The sequence below is a fragment of the Athene cunicularia genome (assembly GCF_003259725.1).
Source record: "Athene cunicularia isolate RWA chromosome 25 unlocalized genomic scaffold, athCun1 chr25_part1, whole genome shotgun sequence".
Classification (NCBI taxonomy): domain Eukaryota; kingdom Metazoa; phylum Chordata; class Aves; order Strigiformes; family Strigidae; genus Athene; species Athene cunicularia.
The window spans coordinates 327123-349789 of record NW_020799134.1 but is presented as its reverse complement, the minus strand read 5'-3'; the positions used below and the strand labels follow the sequence as shown (position 1 = coordinate 349789).

General features: G+C 42.7%; 3 protein-coding genes across 4 annotated transcripts in view; all 3 read left to right on the top strand.

The window, feature by feature from the left end:
- The window catches only part of LOC113488668 (feather beta keratin-like), a 3380-nt gene extending 262 nt beyond the window's left edge, over positions 1 to 3118 (top strand). The window contains exon 2 of the mRNA XM_026863950.1: positions 2801 to 3118. Coding sequence (XP_026719751.1) covers positions 2822 to 3118 — 297 coding nt within the window. The 5' untranslated portion in view covers positions 2801 to 2821. The remainder of the gene's footprint in view (positions 1 to 2800) is intronic.
- A 7188-nt stretch (positions 3119 to 10306) lies between these two features.
- LOC113488710 (feather keratin 4-like) lies at positions 10307 to 10645 on the top strand. The gene has a single exon (XM_026864004.1). The coding sequence runs from the start codon at positions 10307 to 10309 to the stop codon at positions 10643 to 10645; it is 339 nt and encodes a 112-aa protein (XP_026719805.1).
- Positions 10646 to 19185: 8540 nt separating this feature from the next.
- Positions 19186 to 22179, top strand: LOC113488677 (feather keratin 1). 2 transcript variants are annotated; one of them, XM_026863962.1, is made up of 2 exons: positions 19186 to 19489; positions 21592 to 22179. In XM_026863962.1, exon 2 carries the CDS (start codon positions 21613 to 21615, stop codon positions 21961 to 21963), a length of 351 nt encoding a protein of 116 aa, XP_026719763.1. In that variant the 5' UTR covers positions 19186 to 19489; positions 21592 to 21612; the 3' UTR covers positions 21964 to 22179. The 2 variants fall into 2 exon arrangements, with proteins under 2 accessions (XP_026719763.1, XP_026719762.1); XM_026863961.1 differs by lacking the exon at positions 19186 to 19489 and adding an exon at positions 20019 to 20330.
- Positions 22180 to 22667: the final 488 nt, after the last annotated feature.

Genomic DNA, 22667 nt, shown 5'->3' with positions numbered 1-22667 from the left:
AGCCCTCTCCCGTGGTGGTGACCCTGCCCGGCCCCATCCTCAGCTCCTTCCCCCAGAACACCGCCGTGGGATCCACCACCTCCGCTGCTGTTGGCAGCATCCTGAGTGAGGAGGGAGTGCCCATCAACTCCGGGGGCTTTGGCCTCTCTGGCATTGGTGGCCGCTACTCTGGCAGAAGGTGCCTGCCCTGCTAGAGCCGGGCTGGACGTCCCGTGAGTGCATCGACCAGGAACCCAAAGCCAGGTGCCGGACTGAGGATGGAACTGCTGACCAGAGTTTCCAGAGGGGCTGAGCACCCTCGTGCCCTCCTGCAGACGAGGGAGGGAGGCAAGGTGCCAGCCTGTGCTGGCTGGGATCACGTCCAGCTGATGTCTTCTGCTTCTCCTGCTTTCTTCTCCACATCATGAGTCCCTGTTGTCTCCTGCTCTCCTGTGCCATGGCTTCATGCAGAGACAAGCAGAGAGGGGCCCTTCTTATCCCCATCTCCCCGTGTATGTTTAGAGGAAGATGTGTGTCCCATGGCTGTGAATGGGTTCCTGACTGTCAGATGCCCTTGTAGCAGCCTGGCCGGGGTCCTTCCCAGCATGTGGTGCTTGGTTTTTCTCTTTAGACTCATTAAAATTTATGCTGCATTGTAGCTTCATGTCTCCTCGTGTTTCTTCCCTCCTGGGATGCCCAGCCAAGACATCCAGGGGGAACTGAGACATTATAGAGTGCAAAGATGGGTCTGAATGTTTGTGGTGGAGTCCTATGTTCCCTGGGGGCTTTGGATGAGGCGAATCGCACTGAAATGGTCACCTGGATGGGGCTGCCCTTCACATGTGACATGACCTTCTGAGCGCCACCCACATCAATGTCTCCTGAACAAACTATTTTTGTCTCTCAGCAAAGCCTTGCAATGTATTTCATTTTTCCAAGACATGCAAGAGATGCCTAGGAGCCGGTAGCGCTCTACCTCTCCCCCCAAACCATCTCACTGTAGCCCCCAGAAGGCTCTGGAAGTACTCATCAATGTTTGCAGCACAGTCACTGCTTGTGTGTTTGTATGGCCTGTGGCCCGTGGCACTGAGCTGAGGGTATTTAGCAAATCCCTTTCTGTCCTCTCATCAGCAGTGGAGTGAAGGAAAGAATGCAAGCATCCACGATTAGGTCATTGTGTCTACCTGTCTTTCAGCCCTGAAATGCAAGATGAGGGAAGTGGCCTTACTTAGGCATGGAGATGGTAGGTGATTGGTGAGGTTTGCTGCACTGGCATGAGGTGGTTACTTCTGACACAGGGATGGAGGAGAGAAGCAGCCACCTGTCCGTTACTGTGACATCTGCTAGTCCTCCACAGGTGATGTTTTGCCCAGTGCCCCCCAGCACTGGTTCACATAGAGTGAGGGTCCCGTCTTCTGCTGTCCCATACACCGTGGGAACCCCCACACTGCCTTTCCCCATAGCTAAAGCTTTGTCTTCCCTGCAAGAGCTGCTGTCAGCAACCCCCCTGTGCCCGCTGTGCAGGAAGGCCGCGGGGAAATGCTCCCTCCATCAGCACTCCTGAGCCACAGGGAGATGGCAGCAGAAGCATGGATGGGTGAGAAGATGGTACCAGGGAGGGCAGGCAGCACCTGGGGTACATGATTGGAGGGAGCTGGACACAGCAGGGCTTTGGAGCCTTTGGGCCGACCCTTGCCATATGCACTGACTGTGGAGGTATCAAGGTCTGGTGGGAGACTCCTCCTGTGGATTTTCTGTGCCCGGGATGTAATTGAAAGGAGCCATAATCAGAAAAGACGGATTTTTGCACTTATGATATGAACATAAGCTTCTTCTCCTGAAGGAAGAAGTCCTCTCCCTGCATTGTGGTGATGGATAGAGAAGGTGCCCTGTGTCCCGGGTGCACAGGAGATACCCTCTGCTTGCCCATCAGTGGCCTGAGTGCAGGAACAGCAGGTCCAATGGCCCTTTAGAGCCTCAGCTGCAGTGTGTGTCTCCTGCCTCTCCCCTTTGACCCAGGGCTCTATCTGAGCTCTGTCCTGAGCCCTTAGACCTTCCTTCAGCTTGGTGGCAGGAGTACAAGCTTCCTGTTCTTTTGTAGGTTTCCTTACGGGCCCCCTTGAGCATGAAGCCCCTTGGGCTGGACTCTTGGCTGCACCTGCTGACTCTTTTCTGAGTTGCCGTGCGTGGTATCGTTCTTCTTTTACTTGTCTGTCATTTTCCGTGGAAACATTTTGGCCTGTAATACTGTCACTTGAAAGGAGTCTGCGTGGCTGGAAGGGCATGGTATGAAGACAGAAATTGAAAGGCAGCGTTGAATAAAACATAAGCAGTGTCCCCATTTCTTTAATTGTGCCACTTTGCATTGAAGATGAGCTTGTTGGCAAACTCCTTACATGCGCAAATGGCGCCTCTGGGCCTGGGGCGGTCTGGGCCAGTATAAAAGCCAGTGCCACAGCACAGTCCCTCATCCACTTCTCTCGCCTTCTCCTCCTTGCTGAACAAGGTGAGCTGCAACCGCCTTGCCCCACTCTGCTCTTTCTCTTCTTCTCCTCTTTGTCTTCTGGGCTCGCTATTGCTTTTCCCAGACCGTCGCTCTTTGGTTGTGTTCCTGTCTCTCAGCTCCTCGCCACCACCATGGGATGTGGGTGAAGGTCTTGGGCTCTCTAGGCAGGGGTTCCCTGGGGACCAGGTCCCTTGACTCTCCCTTGCTCCCTGTGCAGGCTGTCCCTGCTCCCCAGGCTGTGCCTTTTCTGCTGGCGAGCCGGCTCTCAGGCGGTGCCTCACATGCTGCCTGTGCTTTCCCTGCCCTCTCTCCCAGGTGCACCTCCGACCCGCCGCCATGTCCTGCTACGATCTGTGCCGTCCCTGTGGCCCAACCCCGCTTGCCAACAGCTGCAACGAGCCCTGCGTCAGGCAGTGCCAGGACTCCCGCGTGGTGATCCAGCCCTCTCCCGTGGTGGTGACCCTGCCCGGCCCCATCCTCAGCTCCTTCCCCCAGAACACCGCCGTGGGATCCTCAGCATCTGCTGCTGTTGGCAACATCCTGAGTGCTGAGGGAGTGCCCATCAACTCCGGGGGCTTTGGCCTCTCTTGCATTGGTGGCCGCTCCTACAGCAGAAGGTGCCTGCCCTGCTAGAGCCGGGCTGGACGTCCCGTGAGTGCATCGACCAGGAACCCAAAGCCAGGTGCCGGACTGAGGATGGAGCTGCTGGCCAGAGTTTCCAGAGGGGCTGAGCACCCTCGTGCCCTCCTGCAGAGAGGGGACAGAAGCAAGCTCCTGTCTGGTTACATGGCCAACATATGTCTTATTCTTGAAATTCCTGCTTTCGATGACTCTCCTTGCATCTGTGATTTTGAATTCCACTTTGCCTTGGTATAATGCTCTACTTTTAAATGATCAGTGGAGGGGGTTTATTCAGGAATTATGTAAAAGCAGAGTCTTGCTTACTGTCTATCAGTTGAAATGTTTTAAATGTCCTCTTTCCTTTATATAAATACATATATTGCTTTCATTTTGCAGAACTACTTGACTTTTTATCATTAAACCAATGTTGCATGTGAATTTGAGTTTCCCTGTGGTTTTCTTCTCCTTTTTTCATCCCCTTTGGGGAGGAATGTGTGATCATATGGAAAATCTATGCAAAGTTCCTTCTCAGTTCAAAATGTGAATCGAGTAGTCCCAACAATCTACCTGATAAAAATGATTTCCTTGTTTTTTACCCTCTTGTGAAGCATTAAGCACGTTTACAAATCTATATTTCCCTTGCTTGTTTTTTTTTTTTTTTTTTTTTTTTTTTTTCCCGAAACTTTTTCCCCATCTCTGTGACAAAGTATAATTGTGATGTCTCAGGTTGGGAGCTTTCTCATCTCTTATTTGGCGTGTTTGAGAATTGGGCAAGCGTATATAAGATTTTCAGAAGCAATATTCGTGTCTGTTTTTTTGGTTACATTGACTACTGCCAGACTCTGAAGCTTTAACCACGACACACTTGGAATGATCTTGACTCAAGCCCTCAAAGGTGGAGTGTTCCAATCTCATCTGAGCGATAAGACTGTTTATATGATTTTATCATTAATAAATATTTATGATGGGCTTTGATGTCCTCTCTTTCAACCCTCCAACAAAATCCAATAAAACTTATTGCTTAGCTAATCCATACAAGATTTCTCACAATATAGAGGAGAAATGAGGGAAGAACTAGACAAATGGCCATCGGTGTTTCCCTCTTTAACAGTTTGGTTTTAATTCTGCTACTCACCATCTGGCAATTTTCCCAAAGACGTTAAAACTCAGCACACTGTGGGCAAGTAAAAGGCATCGAAGAACAGTAAAGAATACCCCGGCTGTGGGTACATAAGCTTTGTGAAATTTATCCAAGTTTTTAATTGTACCGTCTTCTTTGCTCTCCCACTGGAGCTACATGGAGTCCAGCAGGGCACAGCACAGGGAGGCAATAAGAATGAGAGTGGTGTAATTTCTGACGACTGTACCTCGTGAAAGGTTTTCTCTTGTAGAGACCGCTAAATTCTCTTTGGAAATTAAAGTATCAGAGTGCTGAGATAAAAACAGTGGAGGAACCAGAGGGAAGATACCCAGTGTTCAAGTTCAGTGCTGGAACCAGTTCAAATGTCCTCACAGTAGGGGAAAAGAGGTAGTTTTAATTTATTTTTTTAAAATGTTTTTACACTTACATTCTGTTTACTTAAGTATTACTTGGAAAGTAATTAGGAAAAAAAAATAGTTTAGAGATAAGATGGGATATGTCCCCTTTTAGGCTGTGATTCGAGGCAACAAAAGGAAAGGATGAAAGATGGTAAATCAATAGCTACTAGACTGAGTGAAGTCTCTGCTTGAAAACTGGTTTCCATGTGCGTGTTTTCCAAAGAATTAATGGAAGGGACTGGAAAGCATACACAGACATATGGTGCCCTGTTGACAGAACCGGTACGACCGAAGTAATTAGTTATTCACTCAGATCTGTGTGGAATCACTGATTGCACTCTGATGTACATCAAAGAACGGCTTCGTTCTGGGTGGTAGGAAGGCGTCTTTCCAAGATGCAAATGGACACGTAGCGTGACAAGTACAGATATTCATTTCAGGAGAATGAGATGTCTGGTTAAGTGATCTGCGTCCAACAATAGCACATCCTGAAAGGTACATTTGTGAAGAAAAAAAGCTTGGAGAACTACTCTGTCACCGCCCCCCTAAGTCTCTGCTTGCCGATTTAAAAGAAAAAAGAAAGCAGCGTCCTGGAACTAGCCATCATCAGGGAGCGTGGCCCCGTGGGCTGTTTGTGCAGGACGCTGAAGCACTTTATTAAATGTGTCCTTAGAGAGACAGTTCCTGAAGGATGTGAGCATCAGTTTGAAATCCGCGTCCCCTTTGTATGTTAAAACCGGAGAAATGGGTACAAACAGCTATGCATATGGATTGTTTACAAATTTATGAGACTACCGAGGCATCTTTTTTTTTTTTTTTTTTTCCTTTTTGCATTAATTAGTTCCCACATATATTTTTGCAGGTGGAACATTTTCTTGATAATGAAATTGTTTTGCCTTTGTTTTCCAGTCTAGCTTCAGCCTGGCGTTGCATGAGAAGCGTACTCTACACATTAAAAATTCTTTCATCTTCCCAATTTATGGGTACTTTTAATTTCTGGTACGTTTATACTGACTCAGTGTCAATATGAAATTACTCCAAGCGCAGTCTAATAAAGATTTTTTTTTTTTTTTTCAGCTCCTCAGCAATTTGTTAGCTTTCAGGTGTCTTGGGAGCACAATCTAAGATCACATTCGAGACATTTCCTAAACCTCTTTGTGTGCAATCCCCTGTCTGACCCACTTAAGGACAATCGCCAATTAACTTGTTCACTATCTTTAAAAAAAAATAAAAATAAAAATAATCTCCAAGGAGGACTTCAAACCTCTTGGATGAGATCTTTGAGCCGATCAGCCTGATCTGGAGTTTGGCCATAGTCAGAAGACGCTTCAGGAGTCTTTTTGAAAATACTGCAGTCATCGCTGACGAGTTTGTTTTCACACTATGAGTACGCCAAACAGAAACTACTGTATTAAGAGAAGAAAGCAGAACAAAAGTGTTGAAAACTTCTGTGGATATTGTTACGTGTTTTACAAGAAAATTAGTTCTCCGGGTAATTTACTCCAGGGAGTAAACACCCGATGCTACAGAAGAATTTGTATTTCAAAAAATGTACGTGGTTACAGGTTTATGTGTTGGCAGCATTGTTTAGGTCTGGAAAGGAAGGGAAATATTTAAGAGTGTAACTGGGACATTTTAGGTAAAGTTATTGAAATATGAAAAGGAGTTAACATTTGTAAAAGATTTTTTTTTTTTTCTTGGAAGAATTGTTCAGTGTTGGTTTTCACAGAGTCTATGAAAATACAAACGGCTTCACTCTGTGGAAATAGAAACCTACGTGTGGGCTTATAGATGGCAAAAAATGATCTTGGGACGGAGGTTTTAAAGACATCTCACTGGACGGATGCTGAGGGTGTTAAAACCTCATCGTATATCATGAGTAGTTTGATAATTAAATTCTGTGAAGGACTTTGAAGGCCGCCTTCTTTAGGAACCGAAGACCAAGAACTTTTCTTTCCCAGCTGTCTATGAATCCTCATGAGCAATATTTAACAGCTTCTCCAAGGAGGGATTCAAACCCTGCAACTTGTACAGGAGAGACTGCAAAGCAAAGTTAAAAAAACATATTAAAATTTTATATATGCATTCCACTTACGCGACGGACTTCCATCAGTCTGCGTGCAATCACTCCAATCACTCTTGTACACAGCTCGTAGCAAGGGAAAAAAAAAGACAAACAGACCCTTGTGTGTTGGTTTATCTTTTTTTTTTTTTTTTTTCTTTTTTTTTTTTTTCCTTCCAATGACCCCACAGTTAAGTTTGTGCAAGGATAATACCTCAAAATAGTTTAAAATTCATATGTGATTTAAAAAGTTCATGTGTGATTTTAAAATTCATGTGATTTAAAAATTTATATGTGATTTTTAAATTCATGTGTGATTTTACAGTTTATATGTGATTTTAAAATTCATGTGTGATTTTAAAATTCATATTTGATTTTTACATTCACATGTGATTTTAAAATGCATATGTGATTTAAAAATTAATATGTGATTTTAAAATTTATGTGATTTAAAAATTTATATGTGATTTTAAAATTCATGTGATTTAAAAATTCATGTGTGATTTTAAAATTCATATATGATTTTTACATTCATATGTGATTTTAAAATTCATATATGATTTTAAAATGCATATGTGATTTTAAAATTTATATGTGATTTTAAAATTTGTGATTTAAAAATTCATATGTGATTTTAAAGTTCATATGTGATTTAAAAATTCATATGTGATTTTAAAATTAATATGTGATTTTTACATTCATATGTGATTTTTAAATACATATGTGATTTTAAAATTCATGTGTGATTTTAAAATTCATATATGATTTTAAATTTCATATGTGATTTAAAAATGTATATGTTATTTTAAAATTTATATGTGCTTTTAAAATTCATGTGATTTTAAAATTTATATGTGATTTTAAAATTCGTGTGTGATTTTAAAATTCGTGTGATTTGAAAATTCATATGTGATTTTAAAATTCATACGTGATTTTTACATTTATATGTGATTTGAAAATTTATATGTGATTTTAAAATTCATGTGTGTCCTCAAGACGACTTGTGAAGTGCGAGTCCCTTTTGTGGTCTGAGCTGTGCTGAAGGGAGTTACAGGTTCCCTTCCTAAAAGAACCGATAAATCGGGTTTAAAGGTCCCTGTGTGCTATAGCAGCTGTCCCTCAGGCTGTGTTACCCAAGTGTAACTGGGTCAAATCTGAATTTGATACAGTATAATCCTGTTTTTCTCTGAATTTCACCCAGAGTTCTGATTCTCAACGGTTTCAGTGGGGTTTCAGGGGTGCGTAGGCTTGTACCTTTATTTCAGGGCCTTCCAAAAAAAAAAAAAGTAGAAGTACAGTCTAAATTGTTCTTATGCTTGGTTGTAATTAGAGCTGGTGGAGACCAGAATTTATTAAGGATTTACACTCATATCCTTAATAAAAGAACACCTCTGAATGACGAACCACACATTGGATGAATTCTCCTTAATATTTTTCCTTATGACGAACGCGAAACGCACAATTTTCTGGTGACGGAAAGGTGGCACTGGAATAAATTTGGTCCATAACACCAGGAGATGAGACAAAACTTGTCTGACGGAATCTGCGTGTCAGAAGATAAGGAAATGAAAACAAAGTAATAAAGAGTAAGGAAAAGGCATTTAACCAGTTGGAAGGATTTTGCATTCGGGACGTACTTGTCCGTAAATAATTTCATGCACAAAGGATGTCTGCGGTCCTCGGGCCATCTGCGATCCAGTATAAAAGCGAACTCAACTCCAGGTCCTTCCTACCGCTTCTCTTACCGTTTTCCTCTTTTGTGAACAAGGTTAGTTCAAATCTACCTCTCTTTTTCTATTTGCTGAATTCTCTCCTTCATAACAATTTGATCGCTGTTCTTTTTTTTTTTTTTTTTTTTTTTGTTGATGAATTGGTTGGGGGAAGACTTTGTTTCTCTTTTAAAACGTTGGGGTTTTTTTTGCTGTTAGAATTACAGGTATTTCTGGAGTCCTGACTTGGTGATATAGATCCTTGAAATGGTGATAGAAGTTAATTTAAATTTGGGCTTTCAGACGTGTTAAGTGACTTAATAATAATAATAATAATAATAATAATAATAATAATAATAATAACAAACTGAAAGGGCACAATACTAAATATTACTACTACTACTATTAATAATGATAATAATAAAGATTAACAAACTGAAAGGGCACAATACTAAATAATAATTATAATAATGATAATGATAATAATAATAATAAAGATTAACAAGCTGAAAGGGCACAAAACCTGTGCAGGAGCGTTGGAACTAGGGGACGTTTTCCAACTCAAACCATCCAAGGATTCTGTGATGACAGAGATCTGCGTGCTCAGTCCTCTTTCAGTAGCATTTTGCATTCTATACCTTTAAGGGTCTTGCCCGTCATTTGTAACGCCCGAAATTTCAACTGTGTTGCTATTGGAAACAACAGCGTTTGTAAAGGATGTGGATGCATTTATCTTCTGAAATGTCAGCCAGAATTTTTTTATTATTATTATTATTATTATTATTTTTCGCTGTTTATTCCATAGGAGGCTGCTTCAATGTTCCTGTTGTGTTTGTTTTTTTTTTTTTTTTTTTGTTATGATGAATCTACTACTTGGGCCCAGTGGGAAACAAGAGGGTAAAATGAACCAGATACTAAAAGAAATGGCTGGAGAGCAAGGAAACTAGGAAGTTTCAAAACGGGGGGTTTGTGGGTTTTAAAAATCAGTTATGTCGAACTACAAGGTTTTTGAGCTCTAGATACCGCTTTTTAAATGAAGACAAAATGAAGCTGCATGCGGAGATTAAAAGGAACAGTCGTAATGAGTTCAGCGAGGATATTGGCTCTGATCACATCATCAAAAAGCTCTGCTGGGTGTCTTAGAGTTGCCAAGTTTTTGACATTGTCTTGTAGGGTGTAACGGTATCTCCTGCGAGTTTAGAGAAGTGGTTTCAGGGGCTGTGAGGACGAGGGGAAAAGAACAGCAAAAAAACCCGAGGAGAACTGAGCACCCAGAGATGGGTAAAGGAAACGGCAAACTGTGTTTATTGGTGTGTGGGGACCAGACACGTGGAGTGTGCAGGGAACTCCTGGCCTCCTCTTAGCACGCCTGTGGACCAGTTGTCTGGGAAAGATTTCCAAAGATCTCAGCTTCAAGTACGCTTAACTGCATTGAAATTCATGGGTGGAGTTGGAACCTGGAAACTAATTCCTCGTCTCCTTTCCCCGCTGTCTGTTGAACTCCGTCCATAAGTACATTTGTGGCCAGGGATTTACTCAGAATTACTGATTCTACAATGCTCTGACTACCTGGAGCTGGATCTCGGTGGCGTCTTTCCAGACGTACAGCCAATCAAAGTACTAAAATTAAAGTGATGATACAGGTATGTGTACTTCTGTTCAGCTATTCCACTGGATCACCAACAGCCGAGAGAAGATGATTTCAGCCTCCATCTTCTTGTTTAAGAATTCGGTTTCCTTCTCAGCTTCCTCCCCACTCAACTCCTAAAAGAATCCCTGGAAAGCTTCCATTGTCCTGATACCTGAGCAGATTAAATGTAAGTGTAAAATGAATCTCATCTTGCATTCACTTCTGGTCCTGTGTTTCAGATTTACCTCCACCCCACAGAGATGTCCTGCTACGAGCGGTGTCCTTCATCTTCCTGCAGCCCGACCCCGCTGGCCAACAGCTGCAGCGAGCCCTGCGTCAGGCAGTGCCAGGACTCAACAGTGGTGATCCAGCCCTCTCCCGTGGTGGTGACCCTGCCCGGCCCCATCCTCAGCTCCTTCCCCCAGAACACCACCGTGGGATCCTCAGCGTCTGCAGCCATCGGCAGCGCTCTCTGTGCCGAGGGAGTGCCCATCTCCTCAGGCAGCTCCTCAGGATTCGGGAGCTTTGGCTATCCGGGCCTGGGCGGCGGGTACAGCCGGCCCTACCGTCGCTACAACACCTACCGCAGCGGCTTCTAAAGCTAAAGCGTGAGGAAGCAAGCAGGAAGAAATGCCCAGGAATGCTGAAGCACAATTTGATGGTTTTTGGTTTTCAGAAGTGATGTTAGAGACCCACAACTCCACCTGCAGTTAACGGAGCCGTGGGAGTTAGTCGTTCCCTCAAATGGGGCCTTTACTCTTGTTATACTCCTTTATATTTCTAATCCAGTCTGTATTTCCGCTGCACATTGCTGTTATTTGATACCGCCTGCTGTAAAATTTATAATTTAGACAGTAGATGGGACTTGAGTCTCAAGGTGCAACGCTACACTGACAGAAAAGCTCTGTCTCTGGAATGCAGCACCATGAGATGTGCCACTCTTCCCACTGTTGCTTTGCAGTATTTTAATCCACTCTTTGGTATTATTAAAGTTACGCTTTTATCGTATCTCCAGCTTCTTTTATTTTTTCCCTTCCCTTCCCTTCCCTTCCCACCGTCTTTTGAAATTTTTATTTTTTTTTTTCTGGGTGAAATTCATCACTGTGTAAATCATCACTATCAGGCAGAGACATGATATGAATACTACTGCAGCCACTAATAACAGGAGAATAACACGTTTAGAGCTCAAGATCATAAAAATATTTAATTTCGCAGCTGAACCACATATTGATTCCACCCTGACTCATCATAATACTTGGCTTTATGCATCTTTGCCAAGAAGTTATTCCCAAGGCTGGAAGCATTTTATGATCTAACAGAATGACAGTCAAGCGTAGAATATTTGTTTTAAGGAATCCTCTTGTGACTCACACTCTCCATAACTCTGACCTGGAGCTGCAGGGTGCAAAGATTTACATTCTTTTTACCATCAAAACACTGCTTGGATTTGTGAAGTAAAACACGAACAGCAGCAAAAGTCTCAAAGGAGATGTACAGACAGGGAGTTTTGTTTTATTTGTTTTTTGGGTTTTTTTTGTTTTTTTTTTTTTTGTGACAGACAGCAAGACTGCTTGATCTATTTACTTGCTATTTACTGCATAAATAACGTGTATTTTAGGGCTCCTTGTAAAAGCCTGCCTGTTTTTACTGTCCTGGCTGCAGCCTTACAGAATTCCAACAAAACCTCATGTCAAGGAATGAAGAATGATAACATAAAAGAAATGTAGGACGCTTGTAGGCATTAAAACTTTTAGAAACCATCACACTAAAATGTTTGCTGCAAGTAAGGAGCTGAGATTTAACACAGATTTGCAACAGCTACTAAAACAATAGATGGGGGGGTGGGGGAAATGAAGAGATTCTGATGTTGGGAAGGTTTGAGGCAATCATTCCAGTTATATAAAGTCTGTTGGAGCCTGTTAAATTGTCTCCAATAGTGACGATGTTCCCGAGAGTTAAATTGCTTCAGATTTGTGTACCAGTCTAGTCTCATTCTGGCACCAGATGAAAAGCCTTTCTCAAAGCTTCTTTCATCTCAGAGACCTGTGGATCATTTGAATGCCTCGTACTATTACACTCGAGCCTCTGAAGTCAACATAAAGACGACACAAATTTCAATTCACGTTAAGTAATTTGTCAGCTCTTCGGCAATTTGGTAGCTCACCAGCCTGTCATGGGAGCACTTTGTTATTACACAAAGGGTTTGAATTGAGTGTGTGGAATGTGAAACTCCATTACTGATCCGTAAGCGAGAGTTGTTATGTCCTGGTTCACCAGCCTTAGCTCCCAAAAAAGCAAGATCCAAAGGCTCTCAACCTTTTGGATGAACTCTAGGTGCTAATTAGGCCAAACTGGCAGAATATCAACGAAAATATTTCCAGGCTGTTAATGAGTATGTTTCTAAAATATTATATACCCTCCAAGAAAAACTGTTTATATCCCTAGAGGGAAGAATTGAGGAAAATTTAGCATTCCTTGGCTCATTTTACAGATTAAAGGGACACGGATCATCCAGGTGAGCGATAGCTTTCACCTACTATAAGGAAATAATTTTTTAACATATATAAAAAGACTACAGGTAGTATGTTGGGTGGTACAAATTTTGAGCAAAGGGGGAGAAAGACTCTTTCCTTTTGTAGAAAGGGAGAGGAGCATTTGCTTGTGGAGAAGAATTAAAATACGTAGACTTACAGGATTTTACAGATGAAGGTTCGCTTTATTTTTTTTTTTTTTTAATGAATGATGAAAAACTTTAATAAAATAATTAAAGTTTCTGAAGGTGTTTGTTCTGAATTAGTTTGTGGAGTCCTTTGGGTGATCTTGACTTAACACACTTTGAAATTAGGTTATTAGCCAGGCGATGCGAGCGCTGAGATCTTGTCATGTACCTTGAGCATTAGGAAGCATGAAACTTTGCATATTTGAGCCATTAGTGAGAAGCTGCTCTGAACTTTGAAGTCCTTTGTTCTTTTGAAGACCAAGACCAACCTATGTATAAAGGCACTTTTCATTTAGAGTTAATTCATATCTCTCACCGAGGGACAGTGGCGCCAAGAGGAGAGACCTGATCTCTGCTTTTATCGCGCTTTCCATCTACGCGAGTATTTCCAGCAGGTTGGAGTAGAGCCGGGACAGGCCACTGCAGGCTCCAGAGGTGAAACAAATAATGTAATGAGAAATGTAAGGGGGAACTGCTGGGTATAACTTCTACCGACACGGTAGTTTGGCTCAGGCAGAACTCTGCCTCTGAGGGCTAATACTTGCAAACAGACACATCCAGACTTAATTAGATGTGAAAATTGCTGGACATCCTGGAGTTTCAAGCAGAAATAATGGTGATTCCTCAGATGAGAGACTGCACGGAACTCATATCTAGAGCTAGAGGCATTTAATAAATGGCACGAAGTGATTAAGATCAAGTAATTAAATGATTTCATTAAAAGTGTGATCGTTTGGCGTGGAAATCGAAATTTATGATTGGGTGAAGAAATAAAATCTTACCTGTGTATCTATTAGCTGTATTCATACAGACTGGGAAACTGCAGCTTAGCCCGAGGAGTTCTCGAATGTGTTTTATTGTCTCCAGGCAGCAGTTCTCACCCATCTTAATTTTCTTTCACCTTTCCAATAGTCTTGGAAATTCGGTGCTCTTCTCAGCTGCATGTTTGTGGGGGGTTGAAATGGTGCAGAAGTGCGAAATCGGGGAATATTTATTATAGATCTCGTCTTGTGGTAAAGCTGACTCCTTGAAATGGAAATGCTTGTGAGTTGAGACCAGGCCCCCGCCTCAGAGCCAAATGATTATTCACCTAAAGGAGTGAAGTCTTGAATAAGGACTATGCATCACGCACAATCCCCTTAAGCAGCGTTTTGATGACTAAAATGAAACATAAAATGCACGTTGGCCTTAGGAGGCAACGTAATTAGCGCTGTAATTCAAACGAGTCACCACAATCTTCCAAGCGATTAAATGGGTGAACATTGGTGAAGATGAAAGCTTTGTCTGTACTGGAATGTGAATGTAATAAGAGGAGGGGAAAGAAAAAAAAAAAAAGGAGCAATAATAAAAGAGATTTTGAAAGGGGGAAAAAAAAAATATGTTTGATCAGTTTGGTGGATTTTGCATGCAAAAGTACTGATCATTAATAATTTCATGCATAATATATGTCTCTGGTCTGCAGGCAGTCTGGAACATGGTATAAAAGCTTATACAAGACAAGACTCTTCCATCCACTTCTCTTGCCTTATTCGCCCCGGTGAACAGGTAAGTCTGAATCTACCCGGTGTCTTTTTAAATGCTAAAATGTTACTTTGATGACTGCTTTTTTTTGTTTGTTTGTTTGTTTTTGTTATTCTTAATTATTTATAAATATTGCTAGCTTTTTTTTTTTTTTTTTTCCCTTTTGGGAAGGAAAATTAGAAAAGCTTGCTTCCATCGCGAAGAAAGGCTTTATTTAAGTATGAAGCAGGATGTAATGAGACGGGACTTAGAGGATGCTGGCAAGATTGTCTCTCAAAACAAGCAGCTGCATGCTCCGTTTTAGAGACCGATGCTGAGGGTGTAGCTAGTCAACGAACCTGGTTAGACGTACCAGGTCTTTTTAAGCCTCATCTGAAGAAACTGAGACTACAAAAAAAAAATTAAAAATGTGCTGAGCTCCAGGATTTATCCCCAAGTCCTGTTTTCCACAGGCAGAGCAGAATCCCAGCAGACTCAAACACATTTAATTCAAATCAAGGCAGAAACTTCTGACATGGAAAATAATCCTTCGTTGCACTCCAGTTTTGCCTGATCTGGTCATACAACATTTGGGAGCAAAGGATGATTCTCAAACACTTTTTCGTAGTTCTACAAACGCCGCTGGCTGGGGTGTTAGTGGCTAAGTTCTAGCATTAAGGCACTAAACCCAGTTTGGCATCACTGTTCAGCTCAGGGCCACTTGCCAGGCAGGATGAGAGCTCCAGCTGTTCTCCATCAGCTGGTCCAGCCTCGATTGCACCTTCTCCAGAGAGAGAGTGCAAAGGGAAGTTACCAAAGGATGGGAAATGCCTTTGCTGGTAGGGGTTAGGGCAGATGTTATCGTGACTGGCCAGCCGCAGAGCAGAGACGTCCTCCAGCAGCCCTATAAATCTAAGAGAAGCCTCAGACTGTCTGCTGTGGATTCTGGTCTAACAGCGAATACCTCTCTGACCATCATCGCTAGGCACTTTCACATTTAGCCTCTTACCTGACTTTTATGAACTTAATTCTCTTACATTGCATTTATATTGCATTTTATATTGCATTACGTTCTATTAAATTGCATTTGCTGTCTTCCCTGTATTTCAGACTTCCCTCCATCCTCCAGACATGTCTTCTTCCTACGACCTGTGTCCTCCCACCTCCTGCGGCCCAACCCCGCTGGCCAACAGCTGCAACGAGCCCTGTGTCAGGCAGTGCCAGGAATCGACGTACGTGATCCAGCCCCCTCCCGTGGTGGTGACCCTGCCCGGCCCCATCCTCAGCTCCTTCCCCCAGAACACCGCCGTGGGATCCACCACCTCTGCAGCCGTGGGCAGCACCCTCAGCTCTGAGGGTGTGCCCATCTCCTCGGGCAGCTCCTCAGGATTTGGGAGCTTTGGCCTGGGCAGCGGGTACAGCCGGCCTTACCGTCGCTACAACACCTACCGCAGCGGCTTTAGCGAGCCGTGCTAAAATGTGAGGAGCAAGCAGGAAGAAATGACCAGGAATGCTGAAGCACGACCCGACGCAGGACTGAGCTCACGGCCACGGTTTTCAGAAGTGATGTTAGACACCCACGACTCCACCTGAAATTAATGGAGCCGTGGGAGCTTGGCATCTCCTAAACCCAGGCCTTTGCTTGTCTTATTCTTTGAATACTTCATACTTCTGATGAAACATATTTTTTTTTTTTTCCCTGTTGCCGTAGATGGGACTTCATTGTCTCAGCTCACAGCAGCGCTGAGAAAAGGAACCCAGGATGAAAAGACATATTAGCTTTTGTCTTACGGAATCCTAGATACACACTTTGTACTTTTTTTATTCTACTTTTTGCTCTCATTAAAGTTATGCTGCATCGCAACCCGAGTCTCCTCGTGCTTGATTGAAAATCTTTGAGCTGCTCATTTTATTTTTTTTTTTTTTGGGTGTCACGTTTCTTACTGCTCCTCTGCTTTACCAACCGAAAGCTACTTTTTTATGTTGACTAGAAGTAAGGATTTGGCTGGTGACCCTTACACCAAGAAATCTTTATACAGCCAGGAAGCTTTGGGAACATTGTGTGTACAAGGTATACGCTTTGTGACAAAGCAGAGGCTTGTGTGAGATAAATTTGATACGCTGTAGCAAAACAGATACTATACAGAGTAGACACTTTGTCTGCAAATACTATAAATTTTCTACTTTTCCTTCCCCAGCGCTGTGGTTCGTCACCGCGGGAAGACCATGAACTTAAACTGCGTATTACCGACCTCCTCTTGTTCATCAGAAAACATTTTTGATGGCTGTGGCCTGAGCAGAGTGGGACCCCCAAGGGTTTGAGGGGAATTCTCTAAGAGGAGAGCTCCTCCTCCTCGAAATTATATCGAATGCTTTTCGTAATTCACGCCAACCTAAGGCTACTTCAACGCAGATGTGTAACTCGTGTTGTAAGCAGGGCTCCTGGCGCCTCTGTGTGCATCGAAGTAGTTGGGTTTGGCGGAGGTACTTGCGTACGCTCACTCTTTGCAGGTATTTGCGGAGTAAAACGACAGGCTGAATTTTCACCCCATGTGGAAGTGTGTCATTTCAAAGTTTATTCTGAGTGTGGAAACCCTTCTCTGCTCACCTGGGATGGAAAGGATTTAAATGAATGTGTGTCACACCTGGGTCTCCGGCTCCAAACATGTGGGCTGTAACCTTTTCCTTCCTCAATGACTTAATGGAAGTAAATATAAATCAGGGATCTGGCACGTAAACGCATCAAAACGCAGGCGGGTGATATCTCATGTAACCCCCGTCAGAAAGAAAAATTGCCTTGTGAAAAGGGTTTATACCAATGATTAAAGGCAATCCGTTGCTCGGAGGTGATGGATTACGACTACACGTCCATCAGTCTTGGTGGCACCAAGACACTGTTCTGCCGGGAAGGTGGATCTGACACAACAGGGCCATGGGTAGAGAAATACTTAATTGCACTCCTGCGGCTCGAAATATAATTAAAATCTGCATTTGAATAAATATGCAAACGCATTTGAAAAATAAGTAAAGCCCACCCATTTTGGGTGGGGTGTGTTGTAGATGTTACTGGTGAGTAAACAATTTCTTCCCTGCGGCATAAATTTATTTTTTTTTTTTCTTCTGCTGTTCCCCATCAAATTCCAGCAGAACAACCACACTACACCTGCCCCTTTGCAGAAATACTCCGCAGATCTGTATGCAGCAGTTAGCTCCATTCATTTTTTTTCTAACAAAAAGGGAAATTGCAACGTAAATTCTTTAAACTTAAGATGCAAAACCAAACCTCAGACTTTTGTCATTTTAAAGTGCTTCATACCAGTATTTGAATACCATTAGCAATGGAAACAGCTGTGTGAAGGGATGAACTTTGAGGACTACGTATCGGCCTATATATGAACACCTTTGCCTTCAGGGAAACGATTTGAGCAGCAGAAGGTGAAGTTGTGAAGCTTAAGTCGCAAGCTCTGCCTAACACCACCAGGCCGCTTCCTGGGCCAAGCAATAAATTACAGCGAATAATTAGCTAAGAACGAGGGCTGAGATAAAACCAAGATCCATCCGAGCTGTTGTGAATGGCGAGAGGAGGGGGGCGGTACGGGAGGGCTCTGAGTTGTGAGACCTTTTACAGATTTGTTCAACCGCTCGGAGCCTCCGAGGCACCCATTTCTTTATAATAAGTTAATTAATTACAATTCGAAGTTTATTGCAGATGGCACCCTTCGTGCCATGGAAACTTCCATTTTCTGCGTGTCTGTTTTTCCACGCACAGACTCTGGGGTCACTTTGATGTCTGGAGCCATTATGTGAGGATTAATGTGAGTAAGCTTCTAGTCCCACTTTTATTAAGAATATTTTGAATATTTTTTTTCAGATGTTTAGTCACTTACGGGTGTCTGGGGAGGGTGTTCTCGCATTATGCAAGAAGTTTTAATTATAATCTGAATATATAGGTCTGTCCTTGATTATACCAAAAAAAAAAAAAACCCAAACCAAACTGTGAACTGATTCACTCACTTTAATTAATCTGGAAAATCAGGCAATTAAGTCACTATGACTATACAATAAAGTGGCTGGAGTTGGAACAATAATTATTGTAAGTATTTTCAAGGAAGGGTATAGATATTTCTGAAAATGTTCGATTTTTTTAAACTAATAGTGTGTTTTTTAAAATTATTTTGTGTTTTTCAAACAGCTTTGATGAAGGAAGAATAATTTAAAAAGATGACAATAATCTATGGATACTGTTGTGCAAATTAATTCCTCGAATAGCTGCTAGCTACCAGCTGCTAGAGAGGAAATTATTTTTGGAAAAGCCTGTTAATCCCTTAGAATATGGAGAACTACTGAGGAATGGACAGGGCTGGTGAAGCTAAAAAAAAACCCAAGGGAAATTTATATGAGAATCTCCTTGAAATATCAAATGTCTTAAACCAAACCTTGAGCTATTTTATTTTGTTTTTTAAATTAAAAATCAACCAGCTGTAATTCCTGCAGCCAGGAACAATGACACAAATTTTAGAACCCAAAGCCTGACCCACACTCCTAAATCTTAATAATATATTAGTGCAGAAGAGAGATGAGAATTCAACTACGGGTCACGTATCTTAAATTTGCACATTATATGATACTTTGCGTGCCTGGCACTTTAATAACAGCTTCTGATAAACTTTGAAGTCCTCAGGAACATATGACCAAGCCAAACGAGTTTCTGTTCCCAGGGGATCTTCACGAAGACAATCCTAATTTAGAGTTGATTTACATGTCTCAGTAGTTGAAGTACTAGGAGAGCAAAATCCTGAGTACTAATCTCCGTGTCTAGGATTGCTTAGGTACTTAAACCCCTTTATTATTTACCCTGCAAGCCCCCACCGCCCTGTAGGAGCAGCTCGACTTCCTTGTACAATCCAAAAACCTGCTGTAAAGTGACAGAAAAACTGACGGCAAGTGAAGAAATTATTGAAACTTCATCTACTTTGGACACTTCTCCAACTGGCTGCCGTTGGTCTGTATAACACGTCTCTACCAGACACTGCAGGGCCGTCTGGAGAAATTAATGCTGCAAGAGGAAAGGAAAAAAAAATATTGTACAAGACTTCTTCTGCCTCCACAGCTGAGTTTTGTAAAGCCTTATCTCTTGCAGAACTCTTCTTTGAGAGCAGACATCATCAAGCAACGGGACGTATTTATGCAGGTGGATGTTAACCCGAATTGTTGATGTTTTGAGGTGTGAGATAAGAATAAAAGTGGATTTGTGGGTTCTTTAGATAAAGGCCTCGGAAGAGATCAAGCCCAGAATTAGAGACAGCCAGGAAAGATCCTGTATTAATAAGATTTGTCCTTCATCCTCTTCCACAGGAGTGCTAGCATTTGCTATTATGTCGTTAGACTGGACTTCTGATATTCTTTTTTGTTTCTTCTTCCATGTCAAAGAAGCGATATCTTAAGTGTTTTTTTCTAGTTATAACTCAGCCTTTGTACACAGCCAGAACACTTCTCAGTTCCTCATGACTCTCACAAGCTTTGGCGTCTTTCCCTTCTCATTTTAGGGCTGGAGTTGGGTGAAAAATGTGTATGTATTCCTGGCCATTTTCTAAAAAAAAAAAATAAAAAAAATCAGTCTCTTTTCTCTTTTTCCTAGTTGAATTCCTCATGATTTCCAACCCTATTTACCTCGCGGAGAAGGGTACAAGGGACTGCATTATGTAAATTATGCTTAATCTCCTTTAATGGCACCAGGCAGATCCAAAAGGGTTTTGAAGGCAGAATAAATCTGAATTAATCATTCTAGTGTTCCCAGAAATTAACTTGGCCCAGAATATTTTAAGATGAAAGAAAATTGTGGTCAGATATACATGCCACAAGATAAGGAAGTAAAGCAGTAATAAACACAAATACTGAGGAAAAAAAACAAAAAACAAAAACGTGTAATCAGTAGTGGCTCATAAATAACTTCATGCACAAAGAATGTCCCAAGTTGTCGGGCAACTTGGGATTCGGTATAAAAACCTGAGCAACTCAAGGCTCTTCTATCCATTTCTCTTACCTCCTCTGCCTTGGTGAATAAGGTAAGTCTGAACCCATTTATTCTTCCTTTATATGTTGACCTGTTGCCTTGATGATTTTGTAGATTTTCCTCATTAATGTTGTAGTACCTTCCGCTTTTTTTTTTGTTTTGGTTTTTTTTTTTTTTCTCTGAGAGGAAGGGTCTTTCGTATGAACAAAGAGAAATTTCTGTGGGTGGTCTGTTATAAAAATCATCGAGTGGCAAGTTTTCAGGCCCTGCAGCTGAACGTAAAATACCTGCAGTGAATTCTTGGGTCTGTGCAGAGTAGTGTGTTGTCTGTGGAAAATTCAGCTAAGGCCAGAAGATCGGAAGAACACAGGGATACTGGCCAACACTAACGGTCTTGGGTCACCAGCTCGCCACGTAAAAAGAAATCATCAGTCCATGCCCGCATTTGACGCTCAATACGTAGTTCTTCTGCAGGCAAGTGTGCCTTTACCCAGGTGCTTCTCCATCCTCCAAACAACGGTGGGCAGATTTGCAATGTAGCTTCTCAGATCTGATGATGATTTCAATGCTGGTAACCCTACGCAAAAATCGGAGGGTTCCTGAGTTCAGCTGCCTGTCCTTCCTTTTCTTATTGAACCGATTTTAAGTGCTTAAGCTTCTATTTTTCCCCTTTCTAAAACTGGAAGAAGGGACGTCCAGGAGGGAATGTGCATGAGAGGACATGACAGGAGTGAAACGGGAAAGTTTATTTACTGCATTAACACTAGGTAGGTTGTTTGTCATCACTGACTCTTTAACAAAGAAGCAAGCTTTGGATCAGGAATAACAAACCGAGTCTTACCTGTCCCAGCAAAGCACCTTTGTCTGAAGGCTACAGAGTCAACCTCTAGGACACGCAGAGCCCTAGGAATTTTCCTGTGTGCGGCCGCGACTGCAAGGGAAAATGTTGAAAATACCTTTTCCCAAGGGTAGTGTTATGATCGCGTGGTTAGGACACCCTCTGCGATGTGAGTGAAGAGGCTTTCAGCACCAGCATGTACCCGGTTTCCTGGGTGAGCTGACTAACCACAGAGGCTTCGGGGTAAGTTACCAACTGAGAGGCACCAGCGCTGCTTTCCCTAGTAGTCACCTTAAAGAAAACGCAAGCTCAACTCTGTTTTCGAAGTACTTCCTCTGGCTCTGGTGAAAAATGTCCTGCTCTCATGGAATCTCTTGTTATTTGGTTAAAATCTCCCCTTATGTACAAATAGAGTTTTCTTCAAATTCTTGTATTGCAAGAATTTAAATTTAATGTAATTGTGCGTGTGTTTCAGATTTACCTTCACCCCACAGACATGTCTTGCTACGACCTGTGTCCTCCCACCCCCTGCGGCCCAACCCCGCTTGCCAACAGCTGCAACGAGCCCTGCGTCAGGCAGTGCCAGGACTCAACAGTGGTGATCCAGCCCTCTCCCGTGGTGGTGACCCTGCCCGGCCCCATCCTCAGCTCCTTCCCCCAGAACACTGCCGTGGGATCCTCAGCATCCGCGGCCGTCGGGAGTGCTCTCAGCGCTGGAGGAGTCCCCATCTCCTCCGGCAGCTCCTTGGGATTCGGGAGCTTTGGCTATCCGGGCCTGGGCAGTGGGTACAGCCGGCCCTACCGTCGCTACAACACCTACCGCAGCGGCTTCTATGGGCCGTGCTAAAGTGTGAGGAGCAAGCAGGAAGAAATGACCAGGAATGCTGAAGCACGACCCGACGCAGGACTGAGCTCATGGCCACGGTTTTCAGAAGTGATGTTAGACACCCACAACCTGAGATTACTGGAGCTGTGGGAGCCTGGCATCTCCTAAAACCAGGCCTTTGCTTGTCTTAATTTTGTTATGCTTTACTTTATATATCTGATTAAATGTCTTGTTCTCTTATGCTGTTTTTTTGTTTTGTTTTGTTGTTTGTTTTGGGTTTTTTTTTGTATGTGACAATGACTAGGTAAAATATGTAATTATTAGAAATTGTTCTGCATGACAGAATCAGTACAGTCCACTTAATGAAGAAGGAAGATCTCATTCTGCTGAGTGTGTCATTGTGAGAGGGATGAGTGGGTACCGTCCTTAGTGGACCGTGGAAATGTGCTCCTTACACTTTACATTGCTTCCTTCCATTCCTCAGCCTCATTAAATTTGTGCTGCATCATACTCCGAGTTTGCCTGTATTTTTTTGACTCTCCCAGCCCCTTTTCCAGCTTGTCCGTGGTGAAACTGGCCCCTTTGCAAGTCATTAGTTCCAGAAAAACACCGTGCAAATACCTTCACCTCTATTGCCAAAGGAGAACGAGTCGAATTGCAGTTGTGGAAAAAGTTTCTCTTTGTCTATAGATGGTCAGTCAAGCCTCAGAGAATTCCTCAAAGGC

Bases quoted from the DNA above. Each gene is read 5' to 3' on its own strand.
- LOC113488710 (XM_026864004.1), top strand. From the start codon at position 10,307: ATGTCCTGCTACGAGCGGTGTCCTTCATCTTCCTGCAGCCCGACCCCG.
- LOC113488677 (XM_026863962.1), top strand. From the start codon at position 21,613: ATGTCTTGCTACGACCTGTGTCCTCCCACCCCCTGCGGCCCAACCCCG.